At 53.1% G+C, this 20,548-nt stretch overlaps 6 protein-coding genes across 6 annotated transcripts; 2 read left to right on the forward strand and 4 right to left on the reverse strand.

The window, feature by feature from the left end:
* Window positions 1–693: 693 nt before the first annotated feature.
* HO133_004199 (uncharacterized protein) lies at window positions 694–1,815 on the forward strand (the record flags this gene model as incomplete). The annotated part of the gene is made up of 1 exon (XM_037295118.1): window positions 694–1,815. The coding sequence occupies one exon, from the start codon at window positions 694–696 to the stop codon at window positions 1,813–1,815; it is 1,122 nt and encodes a 373-aa protein (XP_037157119.1).
* Window positions 1,816–2,482: 667 nt separating this feature from the next.
* HO133_004200 (uncharacterized protein) lies at window positions 2,483–3,565 on the reverse strand (the record flags this gene model as incomplete). Its single annotated transcript, XM_037295119.1, has 1 exon — window positions 2,483–3,565. One exon carries the CDS (start codon window positions 3,563–3,565, stop codon window positions 2,483–2,485), a length of 1,083 nt encoding a protein of 360 aa, XP_037157120.1.
* Window positions 3,566–4,186: 621 nt separating this feature from the next.
* Window positions 4,187–7,078, reverse strand: HO133_004201 (uncharacterized protein; the record flags this gene model as incomplete). The annotated part of the gene is made up of 1 exon (XM_037295120.1): window positions 4,187–7,078. One exon carries the CDS (start codon window positions 7,076–7,078, stop codon window positions 4,187–4,189), a length of 2,892 nt encoding a protein of 963 aa, XP_037157121.1.
* A 1,435-nt stretch (window positions 7,079–8,513) lies between these two features.
* On the reverse strand, window positions 8,514–12,261 carry HO133_004202 (uncharacterized protein; the record flags this gene model as incomplete). The annotated part of the gene is made up of 2 exons (XM_037295121.1): window positions 8,514–8,638; window positions 8,691–12,261. The coding sequence occupies 2 exons, from the start codon at window positions 12,259–12,261 to the stop codon at window positions 8,514–8,516; spliced, it is 3,696 nt and encodes a 1,231-aa protein (XP_037157122.1).
* Window positions 12,262–14,089: 1,828 nt separating this feature from the next.
* Window positions 14,090–16,355, forward strand: HO133_004203 (uncharacterized protein; the record flags this gene model as incomplete). Its single annotated transcript, XM_037295122.1, has 2 exons — window positions 14,090–16,010; window positions 16,105–16,355. 2 exons carry the CDS (start codon window positions 14,090–14,092, stop codon window positions 16,353–16,355), a joined length of 2,172 nt encoding a protein of 723 aa, XP_037157123.1.
* A 345-nt stretch (window positions 16,356–16,700) lies between these two features.
* HO133_004204 (uncharacterized protein) lies at window positions 16,701–18,680 on the reverse strand (the record flags this gene model as incomplete). Its single annotated transcript, XM_037295123.1, has 3 exons — window positions 16,701–17,148; window positions 17,265–18,217; window positions 18,453–18,680. 3 exons carry the CDS (start codon window positions 18,678–18,680, stop codon window positions 16,701–16,703), a joined length of 1,629 nt encoding a protein of 542 aa, XP_037157124.1.
* Between the last annotated feature and the right edge of the window lie 1,868 nt (window positions 18,681–20,548).

Consider the following 20,548-nt stretch of genomic DNA (forward strand, 5'->3'; position numbering starts at 1 on the left):
GTCCGATCTCTGGACTGTCAAGATTTGAGTCTTGGCCTTCCCCGGGATGGCGCAACTTTGGCGTTAAGGGGTACTCAGGCCAAAGATCCTACCAAGCCCATGGCGGTTAGGTCATTCAGGTAAGATTCTTTAGCGAGCGATGGTACCGAACGATGCGACGTTCCTTTGTCCCACTACCATTTTTCGCTCAATCGTATCACGGTCTTGCCACAAGCACGCATCAAGTCGTGAATAGTGGCTTTTAAGCCTCTTCTATTATTCGCTTGTCTTTGTCTTTTCATATCTTCGCATACTCATAGACATCGCCTGTGCCGTGCTACAGCCTTGTAAGGAGTATGGATATGTACTAAGAATGCAAGGGTCGGCTGGATCGCACGCCAAGTGTGCCAAATACGCATATCCTCATCTCTTTCACGCCCTAAGGTCAATGGCATCGTATTGCGTATTTCATCTTGTCTGTGGCTCTTGCAATCTGCTGTGCTCTCCCACTTCTCTATATATGCCATTTTCACCCCTCACTTGTCATGAGGGTACATAACCTATCACTCGTTCTCCTGCGCGCGCGGTGCTGCTGCTGCTTACCGTTCTTTCCTTTCAAGGGCATATGAACAAAGAAAAATGCAACAATAATAACACAGACTATCCCACATATGCTACACATACACTCTCTTAATGATTAATATAATACACATAATGAAGGGCATAATATACCTTGGAGCAGCCGTCGCACTGCTCAGATCCGTTGCTGCTTTCCTTCCCACGAATCATGACGACTACGATGACCAAGACCAGGTCATCTTGCAGCCCGCAAAGGGACTTAACAAAGCCGCCAGTACTGTAGCAGAATCAACCGAACACATCGAAGCCGCGATACCAGCCCAAAGATTCGCCTCCAACTCTCCTCGACCCCACGACACACCATCCCAGAACCCAGGCCAAAGCCCCTCCACCCATGATACCACCCTTCACCCATCCCAGCCCCAAAAATCCAACTTCACAATCGGCTCCGCCTCCTCCCAATGGGCCATAGCCTACACCCCTTACACCAGCACCCTATCCTGCCTCTCCGCCTCCTCCATCCGTTCCGACGTCGCCACCATAGCCCGCAAAGGCTTCACCTCCATCCGCCTCTACTCGATCGACTGCTCCGCGCTCCGCCACGTCGGCCACGCCGCCCGCACGCACGGCCTGAAACTGATCATCGGCATCCCCATCGACGACGGCCTCGCCGACGCCGAAACCCAACTCTCCGAACTAATCGCCTGGGCCGGCACCCCCGCCGACAACCAATGGTCACTGATCGAACTCATCGTCGTCGGCAACGAAGCCATCTTCAACACCCACGCCACCGCCCCCGCCCTCGCAACCTTCATCACCACCTCCCGCGCCACCCTCCGCGCAGCCGGCTACGCCGGCCCCGTCACGACCACCGAACCCCTCTCCATCCTCGCCCAGCACCGCGGCACCCTCTGCCCGGCCCTCGACCTCGCCGCCGCCACCATCCAGCCCTTCTTCCACCCCTCCGTGCCCGCCTCCGCCGCCGGCGCCTACGTCCGGTCCGAGCTCGCCCGCCTCGCGGCCGTGTGCCCGGGCCTGCCGGCCGTGTGCCTGGAGACCGGGTGGCCGAGCCGCGGCCGCCCGAACGGGGCCGCCGTGCCGGGCTACCTGGAGCAGTGGATGGCGGTCGCGGGCGTCATGGCCGAGGGGGCCGGGGGCCGGAGCGTGGTGTTGGGGTTCGGGGACGAGGGGTGGAGGGACGAGGGGGAGTTTGGGGTCGAGGGGAGTTGGGGGTGCGGGCACGTTTTTGGGGAGTGAGTGGGTGGTGGATGGATGATGGATGGAGGGGGGGGGGGCTTTTAAAGAGGACGACGACTATAAAGGAAGGTTGAAAGATTACATTCGTAAACTCGATCAACTAAGTTAGATGAATTAAAAAAGCCCCAGTGATTCAGAAAAGCCTCCACGCAAAGCCTCCTTTTCAAAAAAACGACTGAAGTATATATAAAACCCAACATCCGCCAACACTCCTACCCTATCCTACCCTACCCTATCCTTTCACAACACATAACAACACATAACAACGAATACTATCCCTATACCCTCGACGACCACCCGACCTTCCGATGATTGATTGATTGATCGATTGCTCCGATCGCACTCTCTCTCGCGATCCGACCGAATCGCACTCTCGTAATCTGACCGAATCAAACTCGAGCAAAGAAAGCCCTTAAGGAGGCGAATCGAACAGCGAACTGTGGATTTGTATGAGACAATTAGTGTACGTAACGTTCAGGTTCACAGATCAGACGTTAGTTCTTTCCGTGCTAGTACCGTGCGCGGCGACGTCGACGGGAGAGAGAAGTGTTCGGGGAGAGAGAGAGAGAGAGAAAGTGGACCTTCATAGCATGGATGTATTTGCTAGACTCTAATCATCATCCATGCCCATGCCAGCTTTTCATCCCACCATGCACGCATCCCCCCTTCACAGGAATTTACTCGCCATGCCCATCAAGCCACCCATGCCCCCGCCCCCGCCCCCACCGCCGCCCATGTACATCTTCAAGGCCATCTCGCCCGCCTGGGTGACGGCGCTCTGCTTGCTGGCGCCCTGCTGCAGGTTGCCCTGGCCGGACTGCTGATCGAAGAGCTTACTCGCCTGCGCCATGGCCATGCCGACGAACTGGTTCTGCCCCCCGCCCCCGCCCTGCCCCTGGCTACCGGCCCCCATGCCCGCACCACCACCACCACCGCCCCCGCCCATCATACCCCCTCCTCCTCCTCCACCACCACCACCGCCGCCGCCCGTGAACATCTTCAACGCCTGCATCGCCGCCCCCGCCCCGACCGTCTGGCTGCTATGCCCCGCCCCGCCTTGCTGCTGCCCGCCGCCGCCGCCGCCGTACATGGCCTGATGCGCATTGACCGCCGCGCCCTCGTCGACGCCCTGTCCGCCGTACGACTGGTGGTTGCTCTGCAGATGGCCCACGGCGTTCTGGAACAGGGCCGGGTCGCCGGAGCCGCCGGCGTGCAGCTGCGCGTGCGCCAGGGTGCCGCCGAACTGGCCCTCGTCGCCGCCGCCGTACGAGGTTTGGGCGCCCGGGTATCCCTGGCCGTCGCCGCCGGCGCCGGGGAGGCGGCCGGAGGCTTGGTCGCCGTAGCCTCCGCCGCCGTATCCTTGCTCCTGACGTCCTCCTCCCATGCCACCCTGCCCACCATATTCATCTCTCCCGCCCATCCCACCTCCCTGCCCACCATACCCATCTCCCCCGCCCATCCCACCACCCTGCCCACCATATCCGTCTCCACCACCCATCCCACCACCGCCCCCGTACCCCTCCCCTTCCTCCCTACGATGTTGCGTGTGATGGCCCCCGCGGCCTTCTTCACCCATGCCTCCTCCTCCTCCACCACCGTAGCCGCCGCCTCCTCCGCCCTGCTGCTGCCCGCCGTAGTCGTCACGCCCGCCGCCGCCTCCGTAGCCGCCGCCACCGCCTTGGTTGCCGTACTCGTCGCGGCCACCGCCGCCGCCTTTGTATTCGTCGTTGTAGTCGTCGTTGTAGGACATTGTGGGAGGTGGAGTCGGGGAAGGAGGGGGTGTGGGTGTACGTGTGGGGGCTTTGGAGATGTTTTGTTTTATGAATAAGAGGTATCAAGAGAATTTGTATGATTGAGGTGGTGATTGTGGAAGAAAGGGAAGGTGGAGAAGGTTTGGTGATGGAAGGTAGGGTATGAGCCAAGGGAAGTGCGGGATGACGCCGAAAGTGGGGCCTTTGGGTGGTGGGGGCGGAAGAAAAAGCGTCAATGTTTTGACGGGGTCTCTTGGGGTGATTGTGAACTTGATTGCGCTCCTTACTTCACGACGAGAGATTCAATTGGAATTGAATTGAGTTGAACTGAATTGAAAGGAATTGAAGGGGATATTCCTTTCCCAAACTCGTGAGTCGTAGGTAGCAAAGCTAGCTAGAAAGGGGGAATTGGAAGAGTATTTCTAGAATGCCACCCCCCCCAAAAACATCCTCCATCTTCAAAGCACAAACAACCCTTTACCCGCAATTGCTATGCAGAAGTCACCGAAAGTCCCCCCTTCCTCATTTTCTTCCATGTCTCATAGCCTCATAGAAAGTCATGACCACATCGTCTCCCAACCCCTAAAGCAAACCCTCACGCCACGCCACCCTGTTCCACATCATATCTTCAACCAAACCGGCAAACCATCATCATCAACCTCAGGCCTCCACGCCCATTGACGCCCACGCTGCCCCTGAGGAAGCATCACCCGAGCATCATCCTCCATATCCGACTCGGACAGCCAGTCCAGATTCTCACTCTTCCTACCGATCTTGAAGTCTTTTCTTCTAGGATCGTCGTAATCTCTGCGATACTGGCGCTCTTCGCCACAATGCAAAAACATTTGCTGTTTCAAGGCTTCACTTCCACGTACTCCCTGGCTCGCGACCCTTCCCCTGACTTCCCTTCCAGTCGCTCGCTGCCATTCCTGCATCATGGGCGCAAAGGGCAGGGACGTTTCATATGGCGCGAGATTATCTTGCCAATATTCATAGAGCTGTTGCCCGAAAGACACAGCTTCTTCCCAGGGAATGCCCAACGTCCGCGCAACGGTCGACCATTCTCCTGATGCCGTGACTCTTTGACCGCCACCCATGTTTAAGCATCTGAAGAACAGGCGTTGGCAATCAATGATGGTGTCCTCAATCATCGGTTGAGCAACGAAAGGCAAGCCCTGTCCATGCATGACTGGTTCCACATGCTGGTAGAGCTGGTCTCCAAGTTTTGGCAACCGTTGCGCTGGCGGCACCCCATCCACGATGCAGTCTACCATCTCCTCGTGCTCATCCTCAAGGTCTGGGACTCGGAATGGCCGTATGTTGTATTCTCTGCTGTCCCAGGACCTTTCAAACTCCATAAGCCCACCATACTTGGCATCAGCGTTGGCAATGTACAACTTCGATCCATCCGGTGGCATGGAGATCCCAGAGATTTCACCGAAGAATTCAACGGTCTGCTTGCTTTTGAAAGTCTGAGCATCAACAATGTGAACAAAGTCAGCGGGTTCAGCCAGCACAAGCACGCGCTTGCCGCTTCCAAGTGGCGAGAACTGCAAGGACCGACAGCCCGCCTGTTCCATGGCTATGGTTTGGATGGATTGATTTAATTTGCGAGCATCCCAAACCTTCACTAGGCCGTCTTGATGACCTGTTGCCATTGTGATACCATCTGCTGCCCAATCGCATGCAAAGCCAAAATCATTGTGACCTGGTAGCTTGGCGAGCGTCTCCCCAGTCTCCGCATTCGCAATGATGGGCATGCAGTCGTCACCGTTGAGCAGCCTTAGACGTCCGTCAGGGCTTGTGACTGAGCAATTGACTTGATAGGGGTACTTGTGGCATGTGACCCAATTGCTTGTAGTACAGTCCAGGATTCTTACACTCATGTCGTTAGAATCAAATACCACTCGAGGCAGTCCACTTTGACGGTCGAGATGAGTATGAACGTGGTTCGTGCTCACATCGCCACCAGTAGCAATTGTGCCAGTGACGGGTGCGCTTTCGAAATCGGCTGATAGAGACTTCATGGCATAGGTTCCTTCGAAGCTTCCAGCTACCAGCACCCCATTTCCAGCTGTCAGAGTGTGAATCTTGCTGATCTTCGGATCATCCTTGTTGTATCTCTTCTTGACGTCCATGACACATTCTTCTGTCCCAGTCTCTGGATTGAAACACGAAATTGTCTTATGTTGTGATTTCCGGACATCCCAGACCGAAACGGCATCATGGTGTGGAGGCATATTGGTGTAGAAAACGGCATTCTTCGAGGTAGCAGACAGGTTGTGCCGGAGTTGAAAATGGGAGAAGTCTGGTCTCCTCTTCATGTCCATTTGGTTGAAATCAAAGTAGCAAGCTGAACTAGGAATGACGGCACCAGGAAAATTTGCTTTGAACGCTTTGGTAGCAAAGTTTTGTTCAGGGGGGCCGATGTTTCTCAAATTCCTGTAGGTCATCCTTCGCACTTCTCGAGCTTCTTGCTTGGTTGTCTGATATCTGGACCAATGTATGCCTTGATAGTCGCCTTGTTCTCGGTCGTTAGCGGTGGTCTTGTCAGGTCGCCGTACCTTTGCACGGTCATTTGCGAGCTGGCTTATGGGTGGGTAATCAGGCTTCCTGTTCATGTACATCTGCTTCCAATAATATAAGAAGAACGACACCGAAAAGAAATTGCTGTTATCTTCAAGATCGTCATTATCATAGTAAGAGACCATATTGCTTGCCTGGCTCAATGTGTGTAATGTGCCGTTAACTTGAGCGATATCAGAGTCGAAAATGTTGTACGGGTCCTCGGACAGCTCCAGCCAGTCCTCGTCTGAGCCATCAGTATGATCCATTCCAGCTGAGATGGGATGATCTCCTGTAAAATTTTGATTGGCGCCCTGTGCTGTCTCATCCCCAGAAGTACCCGCTGGTGGCTCTGAATGCTCTATCGGGGTGACGTCGTCCGCGCCTGCGGGCAGAGGATCGGTAGATGCTGGAAGAGGTGCAGACCAAATGTGTGTTGATAACGGGTCGGGTGGTTGCATTTCATTGGACAGTAAGAAGTCGAACGCCGACCAATTTGGTTGATCCGCCCATTCTTCATGCGAATCTCCATTGGTCGAATGAAGATACTGGACTGTGTCTAGTACGCTAGACCCCGCATCGACGACCGTGAAGCTAGTCTCAAGGTTGTGTGGTGTCTCGGAGATCGGAGGCGATGTCGTGCTCAAAGCAGCTTGTGGTACACTGAAAGGCGGAGTCACCGAGCCATGGAAGATGCCATTCAAGGAAGCTGGAGTATGTTGATATTCGGCGGTGTGATCCTCATGCTCGGTGAGTTCACCGAAGGACAAAGGGAGCGTCTCGCCCCATGCATTCGTTGACGAGGAAGAAGATCCACCGGATTCTTGCGAGGTAGGCGTCGTGTCCGATCCAGTGTCTATGTCTATTTCATCAGACTTTACCTTCGCCAACGGTACTCCTCCATCCTCGCTTTCCGTCTCCGCATGTACATCATATTCTGCAGACATCTTGCATGTACTCCAAGATCTCTGTTCATTCGGCAGCCCGATGCGAATTGCCACGCAAACGGGAGCGTAGATGGCGATGGCACTATGGTACCGCAAGAGCAGGGATGTGAGGGATGTGGCTCGTTGGCGCGCAAAGGAGGGTTCAAATAAGGTATGAAGGTGTAGCCTCTGGCAGTCGAGTGGCTAGGCTTTTGTCTTGGGAAGCCGTTCCAGGAAGATGGAGATGTAGATGGCAGTATAGATATCTGTGGCTTTGTGGTGTCACAAGAATAGTGATGTGAGGAAGTCAAGCGCGAGTGCTCTAGGGAAGACCTGAGTGAGGTATGAGGGTGCAGCATCCAGCACTTGGATAGCTTAGCATTCCTGGACCGTTTGGGGTGTCGAGATGAGTGTGAGAAGAAGCCAAAGTGGAAGGAGCCTGGTCGCCTTTCTTCCTCCTGCCCCTCTCCGTCACATAGCAACCCTCGAGCCTGATTCGCCGGTTGGCAGGAAAACCCCGCGTCCCAATGCAGACGATCCTCCAACAAGTATGGTTCTTATTCCTATCTCACATGCGCCTACGATCTGCAACATTAAAATGTTCGTGTGGCTGCCTTGTGGACCCAGCAACGATTTCAGCAGTTCGCCCGCTGCAACCGATCGTTTCCAGGAATGAATTCTGGGAAGATTATTGGGTGGAGCAATTTCTGGGACCGCGGGAGGATATTACTGGATCTGAGGGCGCGATGTGGGCGCGTGGGTGCAGCTCCGAAGTGCAGCAGGGAGTGCTCTTTGTGACCTGTAGAGCTGCCGGCAGTGTGAAAAAAAGAGCGCGAGGAACGATAGCGATTATGGGCTGACAATGGTCGCTGTCAGGAGGTAGCAATTACAATGGTTCAAGGGAGGAAGATTGCCGAATGATGATGTTGATGATGATGAAGGTGAAGATGATGATGGGCGAGGCTACGCTTCGTCGCCTGGTCGCTTCGTCGCTTGGTGGAGAGGTCACTTTCTTGAGGGGACCCCGCAATCGGTGGGATGCATATATGCATGAGCCATGAACGTCCCCTGTAGAGTAGGATGTGCTTGCGCCACCGCTCCACTGGCCCAATCTGCGACCTTTGATACCCCCTCACAAGTCACAATTGAATACTCTCCATGTTCGACCTATAAAAATAATGTCTGTATAAAAGTATACAAGTCTAATAGACAACAAAAGGCCTGTCCATTCAATTCCGGCAGCGCCGCTTTTCCAATTTTAATTGTACAAATCCAATGAATGGGGCAGGCAAGAAATTGCCGTTAAGACGCCTCTCCTTTGGCCTGCATCGTCAAGTACCCCCAATGCTGTATGCAAGTTCATTAGTGTTCAATGCGATGAAACGCCCAGCAATGCAGCTCCCTTTTTCCCACTATCGAAAAAAAAAGAGACAAAGATCCCCACACGGAACGAGGCCTAAATGTCCGAATACTGCTCATAGCCTTGGTGCTTCTCGTAATCTCGATGCTGAGATGGCCATCCCACAGAATTAGGTCGCTGTGACTGTGACCAATTCGAGTTTGGAGCTTTTGCTCGTCGCTCTGCCGCTTTGTTAGCTGCCTCAACCTTTGACCGAGGAGCAGGCATTCTCACCTTTCTCAAAGTCCCCCCATCTCTTCATCGTAATCTTGCTGCTGTCGAATTCACCCTCGTACTCGATGCCGGCCTTCTTGGTCTTCTCACCAGCTGTCTTTCTGGTATCGCCCCAGCTAAAATCATCGAATTTCCAGTAGGCATAAGTGGGAAGGACGAAGTTCCATATTGGGAGCGAGAGCAGGTAGATCATCATCCACAGAACGTAGGACCATCGGTGTGCGGTCAAGACGATGAGCACAGCCGGTAGACCTAAAATTAACCCCAAGAGCACAAGTGGGATGACAGGCACAGGCTTTCTAACGATCGCGATGATAATAACGTAGAAGGTAAAAGTGATGGCGGCGGGTAGGACCAAGGTACCGACAAGCTCGATGAAAACGACGAATTGCATACTGAAGCAGAAAGTGCCGCACAGATCTCGGACCAATACAAGCTCCATGAGGTTGTGGACAGTACTGTTGATCCATCGTCGTCGCTGAGACAATAGCACGGAGAATTGTTCCGGCACCGTGGTCTTGCACACAGCCTGTGGAACAAATACCTGTTTTCGCTTGGGGAAGGTTTTCAACATTAGTGTTGAGAGGTAGCGATCTTCACCAAGGAGGAGCAGGTTTTTCTTGTGCAAGGTATCGACCACGTTCTCTGAGTAGTGCTCGACGACATCCGGATTGGCCAGGATGGGAACCCAGTAGTGTTGGCCACCTTTCGGTGCTTTGATTCTATACATGCAGAAGCAACCGGGCAAGCAGGTGACACCTCCGAACACGGATTCAAACGATTTCGAAAGGTGATGCGAGATGAAATATTCAAAGACCTGGATCATTGATACCCAGCTTGCGCGCTTGTTTGCAATCTTCGTTTCTCCACAGAGACCCATAATTTCCGGATCCTTGACCATTGCAGAGACCATGTGAGTCAGGCTGTCTGGGAAGACTTTCGTATCGGCGTCTACCATAAGCACGATTTCGTAGAAGTCGGGCGAGATCCCAGTCACTCTCCAAAGCCCGTTGAACATTTCGAATTCCAACTCAGTCATACGCTCGTCGAACATGACCTTCTGCAGGAAAGACATCAGGATGATCTGGCTGTCTCTTTTACCACGATTTCCGGGCTTGCGAGCCTTGGCTTCGTCTGGCGTACCGCATTTGACAACCACCATCATAGGGACTCGCTGCTGTTTGCTCAACGGTACCCGAGATCCTTCTCCGTAGTCGTAGAACCCAGAGTAGACCTTGGCCATGTTGTGCCGTTTCGACCCGCTAGCGACGGCAACGTACGAGAAGGCTTGAACCTCTTCTGGCAAAATTGCATGGTCTCCCATCATACTCAGGGCGATTTCTGGTGTGGTGAGATCCTCCCCTTCACCTTTGATCAATCCGTCACAGACTACCAAGATTGCCTTGTGGCTGTTTGGATACTCCGTCATGGCAATTGAATCAAGGGTAGTCCGGAGTCCTTCATAGCCCTCTGAGTAGGCCGTGACCAGGCAAATTGCATGGGCCAATGGATAACCGTAGGGTTCCCATTCAGGAGGCGGCTGAGGCACAACTGCTTCGTGTATGAATCCTGCAGGTCCCGTGGTGTCAAGATCTGCCATCACACTGGAAAGTCTTTGGTTCTGCCCGGACATCATTAGACTTGAGCGGCTCCCCGCGTAGCTATGTCTTGTTGTTGGGTCAAAGCTTGGTAGGGTGAGTTCGCTTCCATCACCAAGTTGGTACATCGAAGTCGGTCGAATCAATCTAGTTGTCGAGCTCTGACTCGCCATAGTGGTTGGAGCGGGGCGGTTCTTCGACAGAGCAGCAGAAGTGTAAGGGCTGGTAAAACGTGAGGTCGTTGGCAGGAAGGCACTGCTCCGTCTGTTGCTTTTGTCCGAAGGAGCAACGCCTAAATCCGTCATCTTTGGGGGAGGACGGTAGATGTCGTCGCTCCAATCCTCTATCTGCTGATTCCGCTGTTTCGAATCCAGATCGGTCTTGGATGCCGCAAACCGCCTGCTAAAGAACCATTGAAATGATAGCGCTAGAACAAACTTCGCAATCACAATTGATAGAATAAAGACGAGGGACACGTAGAGAACGACCTTTGACGCAATACAGCCCACTGTCGCTGTATCGATCGATCCGACCTTGATGATTTGTGATAGACACTGTCCAAGCTGCTTGTCAGTGCTAGACTGGAAAGCGTGCGTAACATCGACGCCTCTGACCGCAGGATTGTTTCTAATTTGATCAAACTTCGCCGGATATTGGACTTGAGTGGTATTGAACCATTCAAGGAGGTCCAGGTCCAAGACGTTGCCAGAGTAAACCATCAAATTTCGAGTCTGATTCTTGATATCTTCCCAGGTGTAGAATACTTCTCCAGAACTGCGTAGGTTGTAGAAAGCCTTTCTGCCATTGACCGTCGTATGGCAGCCATAGCCAAGATAGTAGGGGATCGTGTCATTTGGCTTGCTGGACCCATCTTGATTGTAGGCATTGCACGGGAAGTACCAAGCTAGATCTCCCTGCGAGTTTGTCGGCACATCAGAACCTGGCGCCAGTGTAATGAGACCTTTACACGCCCCGTTCACATTTTGGAACATGAAGCTCCCGTCCATGCCTCCATATTTCTCTGGCAGATCGTAAAGCACGTTCTGATTGAGGAGGATCCCGCGAGCAGCTGGATGCCTGGAATTATCGAGATTGTATGCACTCCCATGGAAGATCATGAACCCATTGTCGACATGGTTGACTCGGAGCATAACACTCTGTGTGCCACACACAGCTTCCGTAAAGCCAAAAGTGAGGAATCCGACAAAGCCGCAGATTTGTAAGATGATGCTTATGAGTCCCATCTTTTCTCTCCAAGCTCTTTGTTGAGCCTTTGCAGGTTTTCCAAAACACTTGAGGATGAAGCCTGGGCACCAAAACGTCACCATTGCGCAGTAGACGTTCCAAAGACTCGGTGGCCGCACAGCATCCAGCTCTTTCTGCATCCTCTTTTCTTCCTCGGTCATGACTTTCGTCTCCTTCCGCGCAAACTTCCGCCTCAATTTCCTATTGCCGTTCCCAACGACGGGAGCGAGTTCTCGTGTACGTCCACGTTGAGGGCTTTCTGGAGATGCCGCCACAGTTGCCTCGTCCCGAGCCAGTCTCTTGCCATCTCTCCCATCGGTCATCAGGGTTTCGGCCTCATCCTCGTCATCATCGTCCTCAACAATCGGGTCATTACCAGTGGTTGAAGGGTAAACGGTCATGTTCTGAGCGTGCTGGCGATAGTGAAAGTTGGGATGATCTCGGTCTATACGACCTCGCTCAGGTCGAATGAGACTGCGTTTCCTATGGACATCGGCCCCTGCCCCATCATGCTGGTCGTCGTTCAGTGTTCTCGAAGGTGAAGGCTCCGCGTGCATGTAGGCTTGCTGCTTGGGTCGGTGTTTTGGGGTTCGGGGTCCGGGTGCATCACGGTATGGAGCTGCCTCTATGTCGTTGGGACGAGCCCGTCTTGATGGTGATTCTTTGTATGGGGAGCCCCTGTTTTCTCTCTTGGGCGAGGTCGCAGCAGGCCTCCGTGGGAGAGACATGGTGCTATAGCGAGCTTAGTTTCACGGTGATTTGAAACACGTCCGACACTGACGAGGATCCTCGCCTCTGCGTTTTTTACTCACGACTTCGGCGCCGGAATCGGTCCTTACTCCCGAGCGCTATGCGAAAATCCACCAAACAGATGACGGTTGTTAGATGGTATTACAGCGCAAGCGCAATGCTAGCAAGCGGAGGACCCGAAGGAGACGTGTCTTTCCATAGGAATGAAGGTCGGCGTTGAGATCTGGCAAGGGGAGTGGGGGCTGAGGCGTCAACAACAAAGACGGAGAAGCGAGTGAATGGAATCAAACGACAGTGACGAGGCTTCCTCGAAGGAACGAAGTAAGGGGAGAAGCGGCTCGCGCCAAGAAGGACAAAGCAATGACAATCGAAAGACCAGTCGCAGTACTGTTTCCAACAGATCTTGTGTGAGCAGAGCGAGTGATGGAATTCTTACTGCTTCATGGTTGGTGTTTTGATTCTTGCTTAAGTTACCTAAAAAATACGGTACACCTTAGTCCCAGCAGCTAAGTACTTAGCTTAGGGGTTAAATTTAGCATCACTGTTTCCCGAGAGTGGCGTTACTGTTACCTAGCTTGCCTGGCCGCATGGATACGATAATCCTTAAACCGTGGGGTCAGCATTACATGAATGCTTCGATTGATCTAGGTACTATTCATCTGCGATTGATCTGCCAGCTGTGAAATCATTTATTCATAAGAATTCCTTGAGCTTCCCCTACGACTACTGCTACAATAATGTTAGCATGGAAATCAGTTCTTCACAAGATCTCTCGATACTCAAAAAGGTCAGCTTCGCTTCTTAGCACCTGATTGGGCCACACGTTACCAAAATACCAAAACCCAAGGAGGCTAAAGTAAGATACTTTAGGAGCTGCAAGGCGGCAATACCCCTGCTCGGCTTTAGAGCTACCGGAGAGCCGAACACGGGTTTTCGTAAAATAAAGTAGTAAAAATCGTCGCTAGGCAACGTATCTCTCCCACATGCTTCACCCATTGAAAATCCAGCTTTGCTCGTCCTCATCACACTCCTGAGAAAAGGGTGTTTTATCCACTGATGAGTAAAGAGTAAGTAAGTAAGTACCTCGAACGCAATATGTCTCACCCCCCTTTCTTCTCCATTATGCATCATGCATTTCCCCCTGTAGATCTTCACCCTTCAATCTTAGTCTGAAAAGTTGGCGGAACAGAATAGACGCCCTTCGCGCGTAGATATCCCACATGCATATGTAAACATTGCAGCGGAACTGTACTCGTAGTAATTACTCTGCTGGGCTCTGATGATGTCACTGGTGGAAAAATGACAAAAAAATGATTGGTGACGAGCATGTGTAGCTGCGCAACCTTTCATGGCTGCGTGAGATCTAGTGTGTTCGGCCCCTCTTTGTTGACTCAGGTGCTCGCCAATTTGACCGCCCCGGACTCGGAGGCCGGACCTCCCGAGGCACAGGTGTTGGATCGATCAACCAGTCACCACCATCACCACTCATTCTCACACCCCTCAAAACTTAACGCATACACCACCACGACATTAAGACCCACCTTCCCAGTCAACAATGCTGCTCCAATCGTCGTCTCAGCTGCCTTCATTACTTCATAGAGTGGACGCTTTCGACAGTCATTTCTAGTCCAGTCTCATCCCTCATCACTAAGCAGCCACAGCAGTCCACGCCCAATCAAATCCAAGCCAAAGGCATACACACGCACTTCTGCAAGTGCTGGAAACACAGGGGCAGTCGGTAGACCACAGGATTCCTGCCTCCAAAAGGAAACGATTACTTCGGCTCAACAGCTACATCTCCCAGTGATGGCCACGGACGCTGCGATAAATTATTCGAGGCCTGCTCTCTCACCCACAAACCGAGACAGGACACCTCCAGTCCCGTCCTTCGCCCCACCGCAGCCGCCAGTTGCAAGCCCACCCCCTCGCTACTCCCCCAAAGGCTTTGAAAGAGGAGGCCCGTCGAGTCCCTCTACGCAGACACAGAGAAGACCGCTCTCTTCTTCGTCGCCGAATACTGGCAGATCTCAAGGCTCGCAATTTTCCATGGACAATACTTCTGACAGCGCCACGCGAACTCCTCCTCCGCGAAGGTCATCATACGAGGCCGGCGATGATGTGTACATGAGAAAGCCTGCCCGAGAATCCGAGAATTGGGAGCCTTTAGAAGACTTTGCTACAAAACAAGATGAAAGGGATAGTGAATCAGCACCATTTACACAGTCAATACCGTACCGGCAATTGCTTACTACGGAAGCATCTCAGTCATTGCAGCAACCGCAGAGTGGGATAATCTCAACCGTGAATGGTAGTGGCTCAGATTCAAGACATACATCAGGAGGAAGCTATGTGAGCGCTTCAGGTCCCGAAGACGCCTTTCAGCCCTTACAATACCATCATCACCCTTTTCAGACAGGCGATGGCAGGGGTTCCGCGGACAGCAGCGCTTCAAACAAAAAGACTCAACGATTTTCTGACGATGCGCCTCCAATTCCGTCTCATCATCATCATCTCTCGCCTATGGGAAGCAGTACGCGGCTGGGTGCGAATCTCCCACGGCCGTCCTCTGCGTACTCCTCAGGGTCTGAACTTGGGGCCTCAGGACGAACACACTCGCCTCAATATGCTCGGACGCCGTCCCCTTCCAGACTTTCGCCGGACTCCCGGCCCATGTCGTACGTCGACCTACTGAACGTCCCCTACCCACAACCTCCTCCAGCTCCATCGAATCTTGACAATGCACATCTGCGCTCAGCTATCGGCGACAACGCATCGTTGCTCAGTACTAAGAAGACTCTGGAGATGTATCGCGCCAACGTGAAGAAAACGAACGACCCTACTATACAGTACGAGTTCGCTGTGTTTATGATCAATGCTGCTCAAGAGTCTGCGACCAGCGAGAGGGATAATGACAGTCAGAGACACTCTAGTCTGAGACCAAATCGAGATGGGGAGAGTCCACACCGCGACAATTCGACACCTGGCGGGTCGCAGGCGGACCTCCTCCGCGAAGCCAGACAAATACTACAGAAGCTCTCCGATCGAAGCTATCCATACGCTCAGTATTACCTAGCCGACGGATACGCCTCAGGTCTCTTCAATAAAGGCGTCGAAGACAACGACCGCGCATTCCCACTCTTTGTGGCCGCCAGCAAGCATGGTCACGCAGAAGCTGGCTATCGAGCTGCACTATGCTACGAGTTCGGCTGGGGCTCTCGAAAAGATGCACAAAAAGCCGTTCAATTCTTTCGGCAATCTGCCTCAAAGAATCACCCGGGTGCAATGTCACGATTAGGAAAAGCCTGCTTGACTGGTGAGATGGGCCTAGGTAACCGCTACCGTGAGGGGGTGAAATGGCTCAAACGCGCTGCGGAATCCGCAGACTTCCAATACAACTCCGCACCTTACGAACTCGGGCTTTTACACGAAACAGGATTTGGTGATGATATATTCAAGGACGAGTCGTACGCGGCGCAGCTTTTCACCCAGTCAGCGGACTTAGCACATGTGGAGGCAAACTACAGGCTTGGAGATTCATACGAGCATGGGAAACTAAGTTGTCCGAAAGATCCGGCACTTAGCGTGCACTTTTATACAGGTGCTGCGCAAAGAGGGCATCCATTGGCAATGATGGCGCTTTGTGCATGGTACATGGTCGGCGCGGAACCGGTGCTAGAGAAGGATGAGAACGAAGCGTATGAGTGGGCTAGGAAAGCCGCTGAGACTGGTGAGCGCGATTCGATTTTATCTCTCGAACCAGAGCCCTCGGTTCTTACCGCTTTGCATGTATCTACCCCGCGTCTGTTACTGACATTAAGCAGGCCTACCAAAAGCCGAATACGCCGTCGGCTACTTCACAGAGATGGGTATCGGCTGCCGACGCGATCCTCTTGAGTCCAACAAGTGGTACGTCAAAGCCGCCGACTCGGGCGACGAGCGGGCGAAGCATAGACTCGCAGCTATACAAGCGGCAGCCTCCGGTGGCTCGTCCACATCCTCGTTCCAGACACCGTCGAACACAAGTAAAAAGAGCGGGGACGAGAAAGGGAAGAAGAAATGGGGCCTCTTCTAGATGCGACCATAACAGGGCATAGGCGAAGGGGATCATATAGCGTTCTGCGTTTTGGGCATCTGCATTTCCATCATCATCCAGCGCTGCATTGTACCACAAATCGCATGGCATAACACGGCGTTACGGGCTTGGAAGCGTACTGGCACGAGTATCCTGATCCTGGGCTCGGGGTCTTGCATTTGGGTCGGGACCGAAAAAAGGAGGAAGGGAGCACTTTGGTTATCATTTATCATATGTAAAAGGTCAGAAATATAATAATGAGCGTCTCGTCACAAAGCCATATCCTCCACTCCCGTCCTCATCCTCCACTCCCATTCCGTAAGCAAGGTACAAGCCTAGCACCATTCACATCCCCTCCCCATCCGGCAACCCCCCAACCTTCCCCCTCGTCGCGGCCCTATAAATCGTATACGGCCCATACCCAGTCAACCCATCCGCCCCCTCCCCCCTCCTCCCCACCACCGCCCTCCCGACCACAAAAACCCTCAACCCCCCCACCTCCACCGTCGGCACAACCCGGTCCTCGAAATCCTGCACGGCCCACCGGAGCCCGCGCCCGAGCAGCGGGACGACGGCGCGCGGGTCGAGCGGGGCCGTGCGGTGGGAGCGCCGGAGGGCGCGGGTGAGGGGGATTTGGCCGTAGGAGAGGGTGGTGGTGGTGGTGGTGGTGGTGAGGGGGTGGTAGAGGATGGATTGGGAGGCGATGAGGGTGGGGGCGAAGGACCAGGTGAGGGGGGTTGGGGGCACGGGGCCGAGGAAGAAGTGGATGAAGAAGGGGCGGTTGAGGGCTGCTCTGTTTGGGGTGAAGGAGGAGGATCGCCTTGGTTAGCGGATGGATGCGGTTGAGGTTGTGAAGGATGGTGGTGATGGGGGGGGAGGGAGGGAGGGAAGGAAGGGGGTCGGACTGACTTTGGGACGCGGATGTTGATGGAGTATTCATACTCTGTGGCGTTCGTGTGGGGCGCTGTGGGGTCGTCTCGCTTGTCGAGTAGGGATCGTGTTGGAAGACTGCCGGATGGGTTGTAGAGTTTGTTGAAAGCTGTTCTGGTGTTGGAGGAGAGCTGGCTGGCGTTGACGCCCCAGTCGACGACTTCGGGGTAGGTGTACCCGAACGGACGAGTCGATCGCACCGAGGCGGATGTGTAGAGTGTGCCCGCGCTGTCGGAGTGGAAGGGTGTCAGTGACGTGTTGACGTCTTCGGTCTCGCCAGGAGCGTTGGTGAAAGTGCCTTCGGCGTCGGCCTCGGCTGTTGTGTAGGAATCGGGGTACATTGCTTGCCAGATGGCAAAGAGCCTGTCGACGTTTGCATGGTGCAGCCAGAAGATGGGGTCAAAGCCTGCGTATGGGATATAACCCATGTGTCCTCCGTTTCCGACCAGGCTGTGGATAGCGTTGTGCATGTTCTCGAGGGAGTTGTAGGATCCGCCTCGGCCGTCGGTGTATCCGGTGTTCGAGAACGGTGGGTAGTTGGACTGGTCGGCGATCAATTGATAAGTCGCGTCGTGAATGGCTTGAGCATTGGCCTCGAGCTGCAGGTTGGCTAGACCTGGTTGACTCTGCCCACTGGAACTTGGATAGCGCACGGTGCTGTGATACTCCGCGATCATGCCGTCACTGGGCGGAAAATCTACAGCAGAAGGCTGAGGATGAAAGGTGTAATTGTACAATGGATTGACAATGTTCGTGACACCATGCGGAGAGTTCACACTGATCATAGGACTATTGACTGGATCGGGCATCGTAGCGTTGAGAACCCAGTCCCAGTATGGGACCCTGAGGGTGGTGGCGGCGGCTTGATACGTGCTTCGCTGGGCTGTTGGGTACGTTGTGGCGATCTGCTGCGCGTATTTCCAAAGGATTTGCTATTTTGCGTCAGTTACAGAGCTGAGATATTGGACGGAATGATGAAATGCTACCTCGAAGAGTGCCATGTAGGGTCGATGCCATGATGGGAACAGGATAGAGCTGTGTGTGCAGTAACCTGTTTGATAGGGACCTTGAACGCCATCCCATGCGATGTAGGGGCGTCCATGAACGCCTTGAATACAAGTCAGTATTCGTACGTAGGACAATGGTAGAGGTTATGTTACCTCCGACTTGATAGTAAGACAGGAGAGCAGATTGGTTTTGCTGCTGAAACTTTTGTAGAGAGAGAATATAGAGGTCAAATGCTGGGCCTGATTCCTTAAAGGTAGAAAACTCTTGTCGAAATGGTCTCTGCCCGGTGGAATTGTTGACGCCGCCGGGAGGGCCGGTGATTGCCACGGCATTTGCAAGAGATGCTAGACATATCGCAATGACAATGAATATACTATTGAAGGCCATTGTTATATGCTGTCATTTGTCTTGATGTAAGGCATGAATATATTTTATTGCACGTCTTGGACATCTTGAGGTCTTGGATGAAAGAATTCAGAACGGATGCACCATCGGTGAAAGGTCAACATTGAGTAGCAATGACAAGACTTCGGCAACATGCCTTCCAAATCCATACTATCTGGTCATTTTGACATCCTTACGGATTTTGAGATTCATTTCGGACTTGTCATAAACGCGGAACACGACCCTCACAGTTAATTCTCGTCCCTTAGTACCAATGAATGCTCGGTGGAGTCAAATTGATCTAAGTAAATGCAAGCCTCACTAATGATGCCCCACAATACCTCCGATTTTCTACACGCTAGCTGCCTGTACCTGCATCTGCATGCGGCTTCATTCAGGCGTGTCCTGGCAGCAATGGCCTTGTTTCCCATGCTTCCGCCATGCAAGAATAAAATTCGCCGTCATCGAAGGCAACTTGAAGGCCTCTCTATTCTTCGTCTGTTCCGTCTTCAACATGGCCAGAAAGACGGAGGAGTCTGGTCTGAATGAGCCGTATTCGGACTTCTTCGGGGATCGCCATTGGTACGAGACATCACCACTTGCATAATGCGGGGCAGCGTGTGTTGTGATGGCTTTGAATATAGGCACACGCGCGGAGTACCTCGTAAGCCGGCAATCGCTCGCTTGAATGCACCTAGTCAAGTTGCATCCAGAGAATCCTTCCTTGAGTCGACAGCGACAAGAAGCACGAACAAGGTGAGCACGAGCTAAGGATCGTATCAGTCACCTGCTGCCGCGGCCGAGGGGCAGTCATACCAAAGCTATCGTCAAGCCAATCGCATTCAACTCCCAACCTCCCGCATGCACCTTCCCCCGCAGGATAGCGTTCTGCTGCCGCCAGAATCTATATGCTCCCAGTAGCAGGACAACGATTGCTGCTCCAATGCAGACACATGCCAAAGGAAGACTCAAAGTAAAGTAACCAAATATTTTATTTGGATTCTGCGCGTGTTCAAGCCTGAAAAGCTGAGCAATGATCACAGAAATCATTGACAGAGCCAACGAGGTTCTCAGGTATCCAAGAAAAGTGCGTTCGAGGGCTGGTGAAGGGGGTAGTAAGTAAATTTTTGGCCGACGTTTCCACCAAACGCTTGTTGAAAGCAGATTGCGAAGGAAGCGACATGACAACTTCGACGAGTACTGGTAGACGCGTAATCTTACGATATGTACATGTCAAAGCTCTTTGATTATTGAGCGACTGGCCTCGAGCCTGGCGAAAGAAAAGATATGCGTACCAAGATGATCTCTACATGCGTCGTGTGGCACGGTGGCGCTGACTTGTCGCTGCCACAGCTTTGCCAGTGATCTCCGCGTAGACGGAAAGTAGGCCCCGTTCGGTATAGTATCACCAGCACCTTGCCCTTGTACAGAAGAATTAATGTAGACACTGCTTCTGCGCAACACTTCGGCATAGTCTCCCATCTCGGTGGCTTCTCGATTCGAGTCGCCTCCGTGCTCCAGGCACTGCTCCAGGGGCGAAGCTGGCGGAGAAGAAGCCATTGTCTTCGTCTAAGTCGGTTGACGCCTGTGGGCAAAGAGAGGGTGATGAATGCTGCAGGTCCAGGAAAGTGATTGTGTTCTGTACAGAGCTACGCGAGACAGGGATGTTTGTGTCTAAACTCTAAAAGCGGAGTATTTTCCTAGCGCAATGTGAGGCTCTCCTGTAAAACACCAACCTTCGTCATCAAATTTCCATTCAATCAGCCAGCCATCATATTTTGGTTGCGACAGCGTGTACGTGATATGATTTCAGTGCCTCGCGCACCGGACACAAGATTACGAGCACGCTGAGACCGTATTGAGAGGAGCGA

This window comes from Letharia lupina, assembly GCF_014066315.1.
Source record: "Letharia lupina isolate WasteWater1 chromosome Unknown contig_2, whole genome shotgun sequence".
Lineage (NCBI taxonomy): Eukaryota > Fungi > Ascomycota > Lecanoromycetes > Lecanorales > Parmeliaceae > Letharia > Letharia lupina.